At 45.8% G+C, this 18,296-nt stretch overlaps 2 protein-coding genes across 2 annotated transcripts; both read left to right on the plus strand.

The window, feature by feature from the left end:
- Window positions 1-115: 115 nt before the first annotated feature.
- UGT1A1 (UDP glucuronosyltransferase 1 family, polypeptide A1) lies at window positions 116-742 on the plus strand. The gene has a single exon (XM_009082510.1). The coding sequence runs from the start codon at window positions 116-118 to the stop codon at window positions 740-742; it is 627 nt and encodes a 208-aa protein (XP_009080758.1).
- A 1,828-nt stretch (window positions 743-2,570) lies between these two features.
- On the plus strand, window positions 2,571-16,706 carry LOC103809656 (UDP-glucuronosyltransferase 1-1-like). The gene is made up of 6 exons (XM_009082511.1): window positions 2,571-2,822; window positions 9,975-10,865; window positions 13,514-13,645; window positions 13,790-13,877; window positions 14,682-14,901; window positions 16,328-16,706. The coding sequence occupies exons 1-6, from the start codon at window positions 2,571-2,573 to the stop codon at window positions 16,623-16,625; spliced, it is 1,881 nt and encodes a 626-aa protein (XP_009080759.1). The 3' UTR covers window positions 16,626-16,706.
- The last annotated feature ends 1,590 nt before the right edge of the window (window positions 16,707-18,296 follow it).

Raw genomic sequence — 18,296 nt, forward strand, 5'->3', positions numbered from 1 at the left:
AATGTACTCAGTCCCTTACACACAGGAGGAGATGGAGAAAGATTTCAAAGCATTTCTAGAACTTTCATTTGAAGAAGGATCTTTTCTGAGAAGATTTATTAAAGTATACAATGGTATGAAAAGACTTGCTGAGTTATCAGTTTCCAGCTGTGAACACCTCCTGCAGAACAAAGAGCTCATCAGATATCTTGAGGAGAGCAAGTTTGATGCCATCCTTACAGATCCTGTAGTGCCTTGCGGGTTGATAGTGGCAGAGCATCTTTCACTTCCCTCTGTGTTTTTCTTACGAGGAATCCCATGTGGTTTAGATTTTGAAGCCACTCAGTGTCCCAGTCCTCCTTCTTATGTCCCCAGGACATTCACACAGCTTACCGACCACATGACCTTTCTCCAGAGAGTGAAGAACCTACTCTATGATATCCCAAGTTTTTTTCTCTGTGATTTTGCCTTCCAACCATATGAGAAATTGGCTTCTGAGTTCCTCCATCGGGATGTGACTGTGCTGGATCTCTTACGCAAGGGTTCCATTTGGCTCCTGAGGTTAGAGTTTGTTTTAGAGTATCCCAGACCTTTAATGCCCAACATCATTCCAATTGGAGGAGTCCACTGTGCTCACAAGAAGCTGCCTCAGGTGGGTCATGCTATGTGCGTAATCCATGGTGTGATTGAGTTGTGTGGTCTCCAGTGTGGTGCATATAATTATCAGCTTCCCATCGGGGCTGACTTAGACAAGTGCTCATAAAAGAAATTCTTGTCCCCCTTTCTCCCTTGATTTCCAGTTTTTCTGTAGGAAGCTGTAACTTCTCACAATAAAGCATACTCTTTTGAGAACTTTTTCCCTTCATGTATTCTAATCCATTTTGTGTTTGCTTGTGTAACTTGGTTCTCCCGTGTTGAGTGATGGTTGATCCACAGGCACATCCCCAGGGCTATCAATGCCTTTCAGTCAGGTGCCATTCCTACAGTTGTTGTAGTAGGGTCTGGTATTTCCTTCGAACTGCACATCAGGCTTCTGCCCTGGTGCAGCCCTGTTTCCCTACCACTTCATAGAATCATAGAATCAACCAGGTTGGAAAAGACCTCAAAGATCATCGAATCCAACCCTACTCTGGTTACTAGACCATGGCACTAGGTGCCACATCCAGTCTCATCTTGAAAACCTCCAGAGAAGATGAATTCACCACCTCCCTGGGCAGCCTATTCCAATGCCTGATCGCTCTCTATGTAAAAAATCTCTTCCTAATATCCAGCCTAACCCTCCCCTGGCAGAGCTTGAGTCTGTGCCCTCTTGTCCTCCTGCTGGTTGCCTGGGAGAACAGACCAACCCCCACCTGACTCCAACCTCCTTTCAGGGAGTTGTAGAGGGTGACAAGGTCTCCCCTGAGCCTCCTCTTCTCCAGGCTAATCACCCCCAGCTCCCTCAGCCTCTCCTCATGGCACTTGTGCTCGAGTCCCTTCAACAGCCTTGTTGCTGTGTCTGCATCAGTGAATGGGTCTGCTTCTTCACATGCATGATCCAGTGCTGGAATCATGAGGAATGTGGCAGGCTGTGGGCTCTCAGGGTGAGCAGCACCACCTCTCTTTGCAGGCATGTCTCAGAAGGGTTTGACTTGGTAGTGTCTGGGTGAGATCTGCGAATGGAATCAAGATGGAAGGGGCTATGGTGGCTTGGCAGGTCCTGCTCATGTGACAGAGCTGCCAAAGCTTTTTTATGGAAAATTATGAGGCTTATCTTGTGCATCCACCACATTTATTAGCCATCCGCGTAGATCACTGAACCCTGCCACTTGCTGTGCAGCCTTTTACTGAGCCAGTGATTACACATTTACCACACAGCAAACAAAAGAAGGATCAAAAGTTAGGCTGTAGCACAGATTGCTTAAAAGTGTGGAGCGGGTGCTGGTCCTTCACTGCTGCCAGGGGCTTCACTCCTTGGAGGCACTCTCCGGATTTCTGCAGACATGGCTCCAAGGCTCTCTGCTCACCTGCAAGTCACTGTGATGCTGGTTCTGCTGCTGTCCCTGCTGGGTTTGGCTGCTGGTGGGAAGCTGCTGGTGGTGCCAGTGGACGGGAGCCATTGGCTTAGCATGCTGGAAGTGTTGGACAGTCTGAGGCAGAAAGGACATGAAGTTGTTGTTGTTGCACCCGAAGTCAGTTTGCACATAAAACCACCAAAGAATGTTGTGATGAAAATGTACCCAGTGCCTTTCACACAGGAAGAGCTGGATGAAGTTTTCCAGGGGTTTACAAAAGACTTATTTGAAGAAGGATCTTTTCTGGAAAGACTTGTTAGACTTTATCAGCGGTCAAAAATAACCTCTGCTCTCTTCCTGGCTACTTGTACACACTTACTCAACAACACGGAGCTTGTCCGATACCTTGAGGAGAGCAAGTTTGATGCTGTCCTTACAGACCCTATACTCCCCTGTGGGCAGATATTGGCGGAGCATCTCTCACTTCCTTCTGTGTTTTTCCTGCAACAAATGCCATGTAGCTTAGAATATCAAGCCACTCAATGCCCCAATCCTCCTTCTTATGTCCCCAGGGTATTTACAGACCATACAGACCGCATGACCTTTTTCCAGCGGGTGAAGAATCTACTCTATGACATCCCAAATTTTTTTCTCTGTGATGTTGTCTTCCAACCATATGCACAAGTGGCTTCTGAGTTCCTCCATCGGGACGTGACCGTGCCAGATCTCTTACGCCAGGCTTCCATTTGGCTCATGAAGACAGACTTTGTCTTACATTATCCAAAGCCGTTGATGCCCAACATGATTTTGGTCAGTGGAGTAAACTGTGCTTACAAGAAGCTAAATCAGGTGCGTCAGACTCTGGTTTTTTCTGCCCATTCTTGCAGGCTTTGTTGTTCCCCTAAAAGCTGCAACACATGTTTTGTTAGAAAGTTCTTTCTGTGGGTGATAGTAGGAGGATTTCAAACTGCTCCTTTGCACAGAGGTGCTGGTTCTGGTATCAGGCATCTGATTATCACAGTATAAAGGTGGAGAAAATATTATTATGTAATTATCTCTGGGAAACTCCCCACTGGTCCTGTTCCCCTGCTCCAAGCCAGCTTTGGCATTAGGGCACGATGCTCCGCAGCTCTTCCCTTGAGGCTCTTGATGTGTTGCAAGACACACTTTGATTTGAGGGGACCTTCACTCATCCTCTAGTCCAGCTTGCCTGATTTTCTCTACATTTCTGTCTTTTTTTTTTTTTTGTGTGTGTGTGTCTTTAAAGAAGGATTCTCTGTGCTTTGAATTGTCTTATAGACCACTTTCATCCAGAAGGTCATTTGAGGCCTCTCAGTGAACCTCCTGGTCAGAGCACAGCCAGTTAGGTCAGGTTGTTCCTTTCTCTGTTTTGGTGAGTTTGGAGTACCTTCTACAACACTTACAGTGAACACACTTGATTATAGCCAATTAATGCCTGTATCCAATTCAAATTTTCCATGTTGTAGCTTTGGGTCACTTCTTGCTCTGGCACTGTAATATCTCATATTCAACTTCTTGTCCACTTTTTGTCATTTTCTGCAGATCTTGTCTGTCCAGCTGGAGTGCAGCCTGTCCTGGGGCATGGGATTATCCCATCCCAGCGGCGGAACTTTGCTGGCTTTCATGACTCTGCTGTTATCCCATTTTCCCAGCTTGTGGCATTTGCATATCCCAGGCCAGTGATGATCCTTATTCAAAGTATTAACTGGCATCATAAAATTAAAGTATAAGTTAGGTTACTTTATTTGTATGCAATGAAAGTTGGATTTATTTCAGCCTTTTCTTAATGTGTTTTCAAATACATTTTGTGGTCTGCTGAGTATCAGCATAGCTTCTATTATTGGTTATGACTATTCCTGTTGATTTTTTCAGATATTGGCTTTGCAAAACAGGGAAATAAGGCGGATTTTCCAGAGAAAGTTGAATCTCACACAGTAAAAATGAAGAATTTTTGAAGAGAATTCAAACTTAGCACTCAAGATTAGAAAAGCAGCTAAACCTATGGAAAGAGCTATAGCAGAGGTCTGTAAAAATATGGAAAGGTGTAGCAAAGGTGAAAGGGGAACTGATAGGCAGTTTCCCCTAATATTTGGCCTCTGACTAACACTGAAATGCAGTGAGCTTAAAGCAAAAAAACAGGCACAGAACCCCTAAATCAGCCTCTGGACAGCAACGTGTTTTTTGTGGTAAACAAACCCTATGAATTTAAAATGGATTCAGGTGGTTAATAAGAGGTGCAGGCTTACTTCTAGGGTTTGTAGACTTCCAAGAGAGATAACCATGGATTTTCCTGCCTGGGATGTTTGCTGTACCATTTCCAGCTTCCAGCCTTGGCACCGAACTCTGTACTTTAGCTTTACTTTCCCCTGCTATCTCCTTTCGCCTTCGGAATGGGCTGAACTTATGGACTTCAGCCTCATAAATATGTGACTCATAAATATGTGAAAGGGTGTTCGTGTGTTGCTCAAAATCCAGTGTCACAACTATTTTTTGAAACTTTTATGAACTTATACAAAGCTTTTTATGAATGTGCCTCAAAGGTTTGGGTTGGGGTTTTTTACCCATTTAGTGTTGTTTTATATCAGTGTCTCATAGATGATACACGTTTGGCTCAGATGTTAGCAGAACTTAACGACTAGTTGGAACTGACTGTGTATGAAACATGAGATGTGAGGGGCCTTTCTATAGGGTAAGAGTGTGTCTGCCACTCCGAGTTTACTCTATGAGTATACACTGCCACCTTAAGGCATCTGTAATGCCGCATCGCCTTGTGTCACGCGTCGGTACTGCAGCTCTGGCACAGGAGAATCCCTTCCCTCTGCCTCCTTTAGTTTTTGATCTTTTAATATCACCTCACTGTAAGCTAAAGTTCGGCTGAAACAGCTGTAGAACGGGACTGTGTCAAATCCCAGGATCGTTAAGGTTGGAAGAGCTCTCAAAGATCATAGAATCATAGAATGTAAGGGTTAGAATGGCCCTTACAGATCATCCAGTCCCAACCCCCTGCCATGGGCAAGGACACCTCCTCACTAGATCAGGTTGCTCAAGGCCTCATCCAGCCTGGCCTTGAACACTGCCAGGGTTGGGGCAGCCACGACATCCCTGGGCAACCTGAGCCAGTGTCTAACTACCCTCACAGAAAAAAAACTCCAACCTAGAAATCCCCTCCTTCAGTTTGAACCCATTACCCCTTGTCCTGTCACTGGAGTTCCTAACACAGAGTCCCTCTCCAGCTCCTTCTAGACCTATCAGATACTGAAAAGTTGCTATGAGATCTCCACACAACCTTCTCTTCTCCAAGATCACCAAGTCCCTGGACCCAGCACCACCACTGTGTTCATCACTAAATCATGTCCCCAGGTGCCACATCCACATGTTTTTTGCACACTTCTAGGCACGGGGACTCCACCACTGCCCTGGGCAGGCAGCTTGTGCCAATGCTTGACAGCCCTTTTCAGTGAGGAAATTTTTCCTAGTATCTAATCTAAACCTCGCTATGGATGTCTGAAACTCCTTCCTCTACAATGCAATGTCTTTAGATGTTACAATCCTTCTTGCTGACTCGTGAGAATCTCCTCCTCTACAATGCAATGTAGAGGAACATCAATGCAATGTTTAGATGTTCCTCTACAATGCAATGTCTTTAGACCTTCTTGCTGACTCGTGAGAATCTCCTTCTTCAACAGGCCACATGGAGAACCTCCTCTCAAAATGAACATTTTAGGACACGCTTAGTATTAACCTTGGAATAGCCTTGGACTGTACTTATCACTCCCAGGGGCTTTTGGCAGAGATAGCTATTTCATGAGTCAGATTTTCTATCACTCCTACCTGCTCCAAGACAACTCTTCCAGGCATGAAGAAACTGTTTGGAGCTCACTCTGTTCGGGTGTGCTTGGTTGGGGGTGTCTAAAAGCATCAATCTTCTCCACTCAGCTCTTTTTCTGGTGCCATTCTTGTTTTGCTTTTGTAACTTGCAAACTTCTAGCATTCGGTTTTTCCCTAACCATGAAATATGCCTTAATGGCAAGTGAGATCTGTTTGGGCAGGCACTTCTTTTAAGGACAAACTGCAGATATCTGCTTGTCTAGGTTTATCCTGAAAGTTTTCATGTGCCTTTACATGTTTTCCCTACCTAAAGGATATTGTTCTAGGCACCAATTTCATTCACCCGTCTACATGTAGGGGTTCCATTGCTTCACACTGCAGCTTCAACTCAGTTTCTCAGGAATAATTAGGCACTTAAATGCCATTTAGATCGACCTGATTTGGATAGCTAAACAAGTTCTTAGAGTGGGACTGTGTCCCACATCAGTCAGGTCAGCCATGCTGTTAGCCAGGCAAACCTTCAGAACCTCAGGGGCATAAAGCTTTTTCCCAGCTTTTCAGTCCAGATCTCTCAAACTGCTATTTGTTGCCCTGATTATACTCTTTACTGCTACCCAGAAGAGTTTGGCTTGGTCATCATGAAGAATTCAGGAAGAATTTCTACATGGAAAGGGCTGTCAGGCATTGGAAGGAGCTGCCCAGGGAGGTGGTGGAGTCATCAGCCCTGGAGGTGTTCAAGGAACGACTTAGTGCTCTGGTCTGGTTGACAAGGTGGTGATCAGTCATAGGCTGGACTAGATGGTCTGGCTAGGAGGTGTTTTGCAGCGTCAGTGATTCTGTGATCACTGTTACTCCCCATGGAGTATCTGTAGGCTGTGGTCAAGATCAGGACTCCTAATGTGGGTTTGGTGTTCTTTTGCCTTAAAAATCTTAACACATGCAGTTCTGTTCTCCCCTCTTCTCATAAGCACAGTGTGGACTTCCTTTGGCTCAAACCTCAGCCTTTTTCAGTTCTTTTGAAATGTAACTGTTACCAAGAACTTTCAAACATGTTTGTCATGTAGCCTCTCACCTATGAACTCTTTTGGCCCCTCTTGAGCAAGAACCACATGTTCTGCTGCATCATGGCTTTCAAAAAGATGTTTGGCCATGAGTCACCTCTGAACTTTGATGGCCTCTCTTGAGCAGGAACTGCATATTCTGCTGTATCATTGTTTTTATAGAAAGGTGGTTGGTTAATATGTTACCCAAACTTTGGTGACTCTGCTGCTTGGCCTGCCAGCTCCTGCTTACTGTGTGGAACATCCTGCATGAACTCCAGGCACCTTTCTGAGCAAAGGTTGGAGGTTTAGTTCTTTCATGACAATAGTGCAACATGATTCTTATACTCTAAGCTCTCTGGAGAAGCTCAGTGGCCATAAAATTTGATTCCTGACTTGAATCTGGCCCAGAACAGTCAAGTGCACAGTGACTCTCTTGAAACAACCCTGACCAAGGTAAACCCTTCTACAAACAGCCGTGACCTCTGCTAATCAAGGGCTCTGCTAATTGTCCTTTATCATTTAAGATTACTTAAATGCATGGAAAATCTTCATTAGGTACCTCGATAGCACTTTAATCAATGCTTTTATCAGCGTTTAAAACCATATCTTTGAACTCAGATAACCTGCAAACATTTTGTAGAGGTAAACATTAAAGTCCACCACAATATAAATGAGGTACAACTATTTTTTAACTTTCATATGCTGCTGAAAGAAGTAAGAAGGAGCAGTAACTTTCTTTTCCTGCCCCATGACAGTTATGTGGAGGCACCAGATACATGCTGGGCTTGTTCTTTTCCTTTCTTTCTGGAGTCTGGCAGAGGGTGGGAAGCTCTTGGTTGTGCCTCAGGATGGAAGTCACTGGCTGAGCATGCGTATGGTGCTGGAAAAACTCTGGGAAAGGGGGCACGAAATCGTGGCGGTGGTTCCTGATGCCGCTTTGCTCTTGAAAAGCTCTCAGTCCTTCACCATCAAAACATACTCTGTGCCTTACACACAGGAGTTTGTGGATAAATACTACCAGTCCATCGGTGAAAAAAGTTTTGACTTAACACTTACAGTTCTACTCAGGAACATATCAGAACTGACCAGCCTGTTCTCTTCTGCTTGTCGGCATCTCTTGTATGACAAAGAGCTAATGAAGTATCTCCAGGACAGCAAATTTGATGCCATCCTGATGGATCCTGTGTTGCCTTGTGGACCAATTCTTGCTGAGTATCTCTCTCTCCCTTCAGTGTACTTCATGCGTGGCCTTCCATGTACCTTAGACTACAGAGCCACCCAGTGTCCCAGTCCTTTATCCTATGTGCCAAAGACTTTCTCATCCAGTTCAGATCACATGACATTTCCAGAGCGTGTGAAGAACCTCCTGGTTGGGCTTTCAGAGCATTTGCTTTGTTATCTGTTCTATTTAAAATACGAGAACTTAGCTTCTGAGTTTCTTCACAGACAAGTAACGATGCTGGAACTGTTTAGCAAAGCATCAGTTTGGTTGATGAGATATGATTTTGTTTTTGAGTATCCACGCCCAATAATGCCAAATATGGTCTACATTGGAGGCATCAACTGTGAGCAAAAGAAGCTGTTGTCCAAGGTTTGTCATGGCTTACATTGACGGTGGTATGGCATTTATGAGAGCTTAAGATGTGCTTTTTAAAGTGCTTTCTATAGTATGTAATCAAATCCCAGGATGGCATGGGAGTGGGAATCTCAGGATTTGATAGATGATCACAAGGCTTGCCCTACAAGCAGATGAAGAATTTCTCTCCAGGAGAGCTTAGGCCAAGTTGTCTAAGCTGTGCAGCTGCATATAGGTGTAGCTTAGCTTGTTGTAAGCATATCACCATCATATAAGACACTCATGGCATGTTCTGTGTCTAGATGAATGACAAAATAATTCTAGGTTGTATATGATTTAATATCCCTAACAGTTGTGGAACACCAATTAATTGCAGGAGAGCTGATTGAGCAAACAAATGGAAATGTGGAATCATCTCTGTGGATATACCCAGGCACTTCTAGTGTGCCACAGAGCATGGAGCTGTACCAGGGGAGGTTTAGGCTGGATGTTAGGAAAAGGTTCTTTCCCACAGAGGTGTTTGGGCACTGGGACAGGATTAGGTTGGGTATCAGGAGAGGGTTCTTCCTCCAGAGGTGTTTGGGCACTGGAACAGCTCCCCGGGGCAGTGGTCGTGGCCCAAAACTTGCCTGAGCTCAAGGAGCATTTGGATAATGCTCTCAGGCACATGGTGGGATTGTTGGGGTGTCCTGTGCGGGGCCAGGGGTTGGACTTGATGATCCTTGTAGAACCCTTCTAGCTCAGGAGATTCTGTGATATGTGTGATCTGTGATTCTCAGGAGATTATGTGCACAAACACCCTAAATCCAGGCATGTGCAAAGACGGCAGAGGGATCTGTTGCCTCTGGATTGGTGCAAGAAGCAGTGTAAGGATGATTGGAAAAAGAAGCCGTCAGGATTGTAACTCTCTGCCCTCCCTGGTTTAAATCTCCCACATGCTGTGCAAATAGTACAGATGTCAGTTCTGTCTTCAGACTGCTGGGGTGTCGCAACAGCAGGAGCTACTGCTAAGCTTGGGATACCTTTACTACTGTAAACTCAGGGTTTTCACTTTCATGGCCACTATGACAGAGCAGTAAGTTTGAAGGTAAACCTTTACAACCCACTGTATATCAAATCTCTGTTAATCTTTGCTTCTTGGTTAGGCTCTGGGGGCACAAAGCAATCTAAAGGTCAGACTTCAGTGCAGAGTTTCATGTCCAGTGTAGTGGACTCAAAGCAGGGAGTTGATCATTAACTGGATGTTAATGATATAGTGATTGCTGGGTCAGTCCCATTCATGACTCTCATTCAGCCTGAACACTGTGTCACTCCTCCCTCGAGCATTTGGATCCTCTGATGTCAATCCAAACATTCAACTCCACCTCACAGCACCCAGTCACTCAAAGCCTTCACTGCGCACAGATGATAAACCCAATATTTACCTACAGTTAAAAATTACTCAAATCTCTCTCTATTAAAAATTAAACACTTACCTTAGTTAAAATTAAAGTGCAAAGTACTCCACGATTCACTCCTCATCCCCTGTCGCAGTTTCATGGCTGTTTAAACTTTGCTGGCAGCACAAAGAAAATGGCTTCTTCAAATCCAGGGCTTCCTTCTCTTGTCTCCTGGGTTGTTCTTTTCCTGCTCCTCTGGACCTTTTCTGAAGGTGGAAAGCTTTTGGTTGTACCTATTGATGGCAGCCACTGGCTCAGCATGCGCCTGGTCGTGGAGCGCCTCAGGCAGAGGGGACACGATGTCGTGGTGGTTGCGCCAGAAATAAGTTTGCGGATAGATGCGTCGATGCATTATACCATGAAAACATACTCTGTGTCTTACACCAAGGAGTATGTGGAGGCTGAATTTAAAAAGATGGGCTACAGGAGTTTGACACCTCAACCCTTCTTGGAAAAGCTCTCAAGAGTAGCAAATTTTACAACCATGTTCTTCGATTCCTGCAAACGCCTTCTGTCTGACAAAGAACTGATCAAATACCTTGAGGAAAGCAAGTTTGATGCTGTCTTTATGGATCCTTTCTTTCCATGTGGGCAGATAGTGGCTGAATATCTCTCCCTGCCTTCTGTGTACTTTGTACGGGGCCTCCCATGCAGCCTAGACTTCCATGCTACTCTCTGCCCAAACCCTCCTTCCTACGTTCCCAGGTTCTTCACCCGCTACACGGACCGCATGGTGTTCCTCCAGCGCGTGGGGAACCTCATAGCTAGCCTGAGCAGTTCCCTGGCTTGCACTTTTCTTTATTCACCCTATGATGCTTTGATCAAAGAATTCCTCCATCAAGAGGCAACGGTGCTCGAGCTGTTCAGCCACGCATCTGTTTGGCTCATGAAATACGACTTTGTGTTTGAGTACCCCAGGCCCCTCATGCCCAACATGGTCTTGATTGGGGGCATAGGCTGCACTCGGGAAAACAAATTATCCCAGGTTGGTTGCCTCTTTTCCCTAGTTTAGCTGTGACTGCACTGTGCGCTCTCTCCATGAGATGGAGCTCCCAGGCAGTCCTAAACGACAGCTGAAAGGAGGAGGTTGAAAATGGCTAAGAAAGCACTTTGCACCTCCGTATGCATCTCTTGAGCAACGAGTAAGTTAATTTGTGGGAGACCTCTAGATTCCCAGACAAGCACAAAAAAAAGGACTTTTCCTTTCCCCATTTTTCCTGTCTGTTTCCATTCCCGTTTCCTTTTTCCTTTTCAGGAGCAGCACTGATCTCTGCTCTCTGTGACCAGAGACAGGACTTGAGGGAGTGACTGGAGCTGTGTCAGGAGAGGTTTAGGCTGGATATTAGGAAAAGGTTCTACCTCCAGAGGGTGATTGGGTGCTGGAACATCTCCCCAGGGCAGTGATCATGGCCCCAAGCCTGACAGAGCTCAAGGAACATTTGGACAACGCTCTCAGGCTCATGGTGGTATTGTTGGGGTGATTTGGTGGTTCTTGTAGGTCACTTCCAGCTCAGGATATTTTATGATTCTATGATTTTTTTCCCCCTCCATATTTTCCATCTGCCTATTTCCAACAATTTTTTTTTAATAGCTGTGTACCAGACTTGGTGCTATGTGGGATAACTCAGCAGGCCAAATCATCCATTTCTGCAGGGATTTCTGCAGGAACTTGGGGTTGTCCTGTGCAGGGCCAGGCATTGGTCCTGATGATCCATGTGTGGGTCCCTTCCAGCTCAGGATATTCCATGAGTTTCAGACAGTGACAGACCTGAATGAAATCTCCACCACTAGCAAAGCAGCAGGAGATCTGCCTCTTTTGTGTAACATACTCTGGGCTGTAACTGTACTTGTTTGAACTATGCCAAACTTCCTCAATACAGGATATCTCCTGCTTTCCACTGAGAAATCCTCCTAATTCTGATATTCCAGTGAGTGACTACTGCAGGTATTTAATAAAGATGTAAATTAAAAACACTACTAAAATATCCTGCATATTCCAAGAGCAGAGCTGCAAGAAGTTTCCTGATGATAGTGGCACTTCTGGGCAGAAAGTCAGGGAGCTGCAAGAAGTTTCCTGATGGTAGTGGCACTTCTGGGCAGAAAGTCAGGCCTTAGAACTCAAAAACATATGAAAACCAAAGTAAAACTGATGTGACTATTCCCACAGGAAATAAATTGGGTTAAATATGCCTCTAGATAGCCACAAAAATGTGGAAAAGAGCATAAACTAAGAGAGTCAGTCTCTGTTGTCCCTGCCAGTGGCAGGGGGGGGAGCGAGATGATCCTCGAGGTCCCCAAACCATTCCATGATTCTATGGTTATCCCCTCAGATCCTAGAGACAACATTTCCATTGCCAGACTTACAAGAACATTGAGTTCCTTTTATTCCACTTACTTAACTCTGATGCCTGCAACAATTTTCCTCCAGTTTTATCTTTCCTTCCTTGGCTTGACCAAATATTTTTCTATGGCAAAGAAGTTTTGCTCCAGCCATTGGCTGTTTTTTCTGCTCCATCAAACTCCTTTTGTCTTTGGATTCCAGTGCTAGATCTCCTAGTGCTTCTGTTATTTAAACCAATCTAACAAAGCAGATACAAAGCACTGGCAGCACTTCAGTGTTCTCATGCTCAAAGTAGACACCATAAGTCCAGATATTAGACATATCTGCTGACAGAACTTTTCCAGAAGGTTAGTTCTCTCTTACAGCAGTGTGACCTGGAAAGAAGAACATGAGCTCTAAATCCAGGCTTACAGTAAATGTGAAAATAAACCACAATGTATTCACCTGAGGTTTGGTTGCCAGGAAAAATATGATGATGATATGTCCAAGGCCAGGCTGGATGGGGCTTGGAGCAACCTGGTCTAGTGGGAGGTGTTCCTGTCTATTGCAGGGGTTGGAATGAGGGGTTTGGGTTGGGAGGGACCTTAAAGCTCATCTTGTTCCAACTCCCTGCCCTGGGCAGGGACACCTGCCACTAGCCCAGGTTGCTCCAAGCCCTATCCAACCTGGTCTGAAACACTTCTAGGGTTGGGGCAGCCACAGCTTGTCTGGGCAACCTGTGCCAGTGTCTCACCACCCTCACAAGGAAGAATTCCTTCTTAATATCTAACCTAAATTTCCCCTCTTTCAGTTTGAACCCATTCCCCTTTGTCCTATCACTCCAGTTCCTGATGCAGAGTCCTCTCCAGCTCCCTTGTAGGCCCCATCAGATCCCAGAAAGCTGCTCAGAGGTCTCCACACAAACCTTCTTTTCTCCAGGCTGAACAGCCCCAACTTTATTAGCCTGCCTTTGTAGGGGAGGTGCTCGATCTTCTTAGCAACTTTGTGGCCTCCTCTAGACTTACTCCAACAGTTCCATGTTCTTCTTATGTTGAGGACACCAGAACTGTGTGCAGTACTCCAGATGGGATCTCACAAGAGCAGAGCAGAGGGGGAGAATCACCTCCTTTGACCTGTTGTCCACACTCCTTTGGATGCAGAAATATAAATAACAACTCATTTTCCTGACCATAATTTTGTCATGTTGATTGCTTATTTCAGTGCCTTTCCAGACAGTTTGGTGGGAACATGACAGCAATTCTAGCATCTGACATGGGAAGGACTTTAACTAAGTGTATTCTTTTTTTTGGCAGGAATTTGAATCTATTGTGAATGCCTCTGGAGAACATGGCATTGTTGTCTTCTCGCTGGGCTCCATGGTCTCTGAGATCCCTATGAAGAAAGCCAAAGAAATTGCAGATGCCTTGGGAACAGTCCCTCAAACGGTAACATTTCCCTCTTGCCCTTCCAGCAGAGCAGTTCCACACTGTTTTCAAACACAGTACCTGATTATCTTCAGCTACCTGTGTGCTGGGGCTTCTCTTCTTCCCCCTGCTGAGAACTGACATGGTGTTTGCTTCTCTTGACAGGTTTTGTGGCGATACACGGGGCAGGTGCCCCCCAACCTGCCCAAGAACGTAAAGCTTGTCAAGTGGCTGCCACAGAATGATCTCCTGGGTAGGTCTGAGAAACCTTGAGCGATACCAATGTGTTTATTTTTCCCCAGTACTGCTGTACTGGATAAAAAGAAACTTGTACAGCCCCCTTAGCATCATCTGTGGGTCACAGGCCTTGTGAGTTACCATCATATGTCCTCATCACTGTGTGTTGCAAGTCTTCCTTACAGACTGTGCTGTTGGAGACAGAGCTTGTCTTTTAGAAATTTCCCTGATAGCACCTGCAGAATTGCTGAATTGTGAAACAACTCCTTTTAGAAAGGTGTTCCAACACCTGAGTACTCTTCCAGTCCGAAATGGGAGTCTTTATCTCTAACTAATCAGTCTTAGATGCCCAGCTGGGTTTTTGTCATGACCAAAGAGGAAATTTATGGCCCCTATGTGAGCATTTCCAGAGAGGTCTTTGGGCTTTTCAAGTGGTGAAATTGTCTGTGCTGTTGCCAGGAGAGCATTGCTGTTGTCAGGTTCAGCTGTGAGAGATCTTCACAACCAGCAAATGGAAGACATGGTGAAACAGTAATCAACGGTAACATCCTCTTTAACGTCTCCTAGTTCTGATTTAGTCCTAAAATCTGACAAGCCTTGGAGGATTATCCAGAGGTTACCCAAACCAAGACAGAGCTCTACAACCCAAGGTTCCTTCAATCCCCTGCTCTCTGCAGCCCTAAATAATGATGTGCATGACAGCCCAAAGTTCTTGATTTATACCAACCAGTGTCATTTTTTGGGCAAGTTTTCCCCCAGGGGTGTGTTCCTACGAGTTAATAAATCCAAGAGCTAAGCAAGCCTGTCTTTTCCTCCACAGCTCACCCTAAGACTCGTGCCTTTATCACCCACGGAGGCTCCCACGGTGTTTATGAGGGCATATGCAACGCGGTGCCCATGGTGTTGATGCCTTTGTTTGGAGACCAGATGGACAATGCCAAGCGAGTGGAGTCACGGGGAGCAGGACTGACACTGAACATACTTGAAATGACCTCAAAGGACATCTCCACTGCCCTGAAAGCAGTTATTAATGACAAAAAGTCAGTAACACAGCCTTTTTCCTCTGCTGTTGTGTAGCACCAGCACACTGACTTTCAGCTTAGCAGAATGTTAATCTATTCTTCTATGCTTTTTTGTATCAAAGTTAGGTATGTGCTAGCAGCTTCTTCCATTGAGCAGCTGGTGCTTGGCCTGAGTTAACCTTGTCCTGTCCCTGTGTAATCATTAGGTGACAAGAACTGGCTGATAGGAGAGCATGCAGGTATCAAGGGATGCAGGTGTCCAAGAAGATGGGGTATAAATGCAGTGGAAGAAATGAAGCTGACAAAAAGATGTGCCACCTGGTTAAAGCCAAATTCACCAGGCAGTGATGGAGAGGGTTCTGACACAGCATGGCAGGAAAAGCAACTGCTGAAGGGAGATGTGGCAAACAGCTTTTGTTCCCCAAACCAGTGGTGACACCAGCCTGAAAAGGTTGAATGGCTGATTTTGTTGGCATCAGGCTTGCTCAAAGATGCTGTCTGCACTGCAGCAGGAGAAAGGAGGCAAGTAACAGTGCCCCAGAGCATTCCAGAGGCTGCACTGCATCAGGAAGCATTGCCATGCAGCTGGCAGGGTTTACCAACCATAGCTATTATCACTCTTTTATCTTACAGATGAGTTTTCTCAGTCACTTCTTCCCTGCTAGTGCTCATGAGGAGCTGTGTGAGCACAGTCAGCTGCTGCCTGGCTCAGCAAGGCTGGACAATTCCGGCACAGAGCAGGAGGAACATATAGGGATACACTGAGGAAGTAGAGGGAACATCATGGCATTGCAGTTAGCATGCCCAGTGTTTTCAGGCACCACAGAGAAAAGGAGCTGAAAGATATGAGAGCTCTTCCCTGCTGCCATTCTTTGTGGCATTAGAGTTTCTCAGTCCTTGACATCTCCATCAAGTTTCTGAGAAACAGCAACTTAGTGACTTGTTTCCTAATCACTGTTCTTACAGTAATAATAATGATGATGCAGCTTGATCTTGAAAAGCTGGATGGCTCTTCTACAGCCAGTCTCACATTTCAGCCAGATACTTTCATCCCAGAGATTTTGCTGAGAGCTGAAACTAACCTTTTTTTTTGTAGTTGAACACAGCACATTTTTTTGGCCCATAACTTTGTCATTATCCTTCTCAAAGGGTGGGAGTGGGAGGAAAACACAGTTAGAGAAGCCTCCAGTGGGTCATCAGGCAACTGACATTGCATCCCTTTTATTTCTGGGGGCTCAGTCTCAGCAGCACAAGTCATTGACCAAAGAAGCTGTGGCTGCCCCATCCCTGGAAGTGTCCAAGGCCAGGTTGGATGAGGCTTGGAGCAGCCTGGTGTACTGGAGGGCATCCCTGCCCATGGAACAAGGTGGTCTTGAAGGTCTCTTCCAACCCAAACCATCCTGTGATTCTGTGATTGAAAACACCCAACCTCTTTTCTTGACAGATACAAAGAGAACATCCAGCGCCTCTCAGACCTTCACCTCGACAGGCCCATCCACCCCTTGGACCTGGCTGTGCACTGGGTGGAGTTTGTAATGAGACACAAAGGAGCCCCACACCTGCGACCTGCTGCTCATGACCTCAACTGGATCCAGTACCACTCCCTGGATGTCATTGCCTTCCTCCTCGCGGTAGTGCTCCTCTCCCTCTTCATCTCCCTGAAGTGCTGCCTGTGCTGCTGCCGCAGGTGGTGCTGCAAGAAGGGAAGAACAAAGAAGCCAACCAAATCCAAGACCCACTAGCAGATTAAAACAGTGGTAGGAGATAAGGTCTTTGCTCCAGAGCAGAAGGATCAAAGAACAACTCAAATTTCACTACAATAAATGCTGATTTTTCAGTCCAGAAATAATAGGGATCCCTTAAAACAGCACCATGAGAGGGGTTGTTTCACTGAGCTAATTTGTGCCGTTAATTAAGAATCAGTTGTTAAAAATACTTTGTGTAGGAGTGCTTCAGTCACTTGGGAAGGTCTGAGTGTGACATCCAAGGCTCCTGGCTTCCACCTCTTGAAGTACAGAGGACTCACAGTGACTTTTTATTTCAACCTCTACGTGCAATGGAGGTATATTATAGGGATTTTGGGATACTTCAAAGGCTTTAGGAGAACCATCTAGTGTGAGACTGTCAGGTTCATCAAGCACTTTGAAATCTTAGTGTAGCTGCTGTGGTAGGAAAGGCAAATGTTAAACACTGGCAATGTGTGTCACATAAGCCAAGCTTATCTCAAGCACATCTTAAATGGCTTTTGTGTGTGTGTTTACAATATCCTGAACAAAATGAAGGGTTTTGTCAGGGAAGCTGTTGTAAAGCCAGTGGTGTTCCACCCAAATTCCCCACCAGGCAGAGTGCTGTATCTGGAGCTTACCTTTTAGGTGGTGAGATCTTTGTAAGCTTTGTTTGTAAACCCCAATTGATTTACTCTTTGTAAGTGATGTTCAGGTAAAGACCCAAACCCCAGTCCTAAAAATAAAGCCTAAACATATCTGGTCTTGTGTTTTCTACCTTGAGAGATATGGGGGTGGATCATGGAGAGAGAGCTGGAGAAGGGAAAGATTCAATCCCCCCCCAGTGTGGAAGACACTTTGGTACACAAAACCCACTGCTCAGCATCTTGTCTTGCTGCCTGGTGACTTGGTCCTTGCTGAGAGGTTACATTCAGTTCTGGTCCCCACAGTTCAGGAGGGATATTGAGGTGCTGGAGCAGGTCCAGAGAAGAGCAACGAGGCTGGTGAAGGGACTCGAGCACAAGTGCCATGAGGAGAGGCTGAGGGAGCTGGAGTTGTTTAGCCTGGAGAAGAGGAGGCTCAGGGGAGACCTTATCACCCTCTACAACTCCCTGAAAGGAGGTTGGAGTCAGGTGGGGGTTGGTCTCTTCTCCCAGGCAACCAGCAGGAGGACAAGAGGGCACAGACTCAAGCTCTGCCAGGGGAGGTTTAGGTTGGATATTAGGAAGAGATTTTTTTGTGGAGAGAGTGATCAGGCATTGGAATGGGCTGCCCGGGGTGGTGGTGAATTCACCGCCCCTGGAGGTTTTGAAGATGAGACTGGATGTGCACTTTGTGCTATGGTCTAGTAACCATGGTAGGGTTGGACTTGATGATCTTGGAGGTCTTTTCCAACTCAGTTGATTCCATGATTCTATGATCTGGTTACTGCCATAGCCCTCGGGCTAATATTCAGGGTCAGAGCTGGGGTATCCCAGCACATCACACAGAGCAGCACAGGTGTCCTGCTAAGGACCTGGTGATGCTGTTTGAAAGAGCAGGTGCTTCAGAGAAAGATGTTAAGTTCAAGGCAGCCTCTCCTCAGCCTGTCCCCACAGAAGTGCCTGAGTCCATGGATATCACATCACCCACAGCCTGTCCAGAGCTGATGCTGACTGTGCTTTTCATCCTCTGCCTTTCCCTCTCCTC

The sequence above is a fragment of the Acanthisitta chloris genome, unplaced genomic scaffold (genome assembly GCF_000695815.1).
Source record: "Acanthisitta chloris isolate BGI_N310 unplaced genomic scaffold, ASM69581v1 scaffold13199, whole genome shotgun sequence".
In the NCBI taxonomy this organism is placed as follows: Eukaryota; Metazoa; Chordata; class Aves; order Passeriformes; family Acanthisittidae; genus Acanthisitta; species Acanthisitta chloris.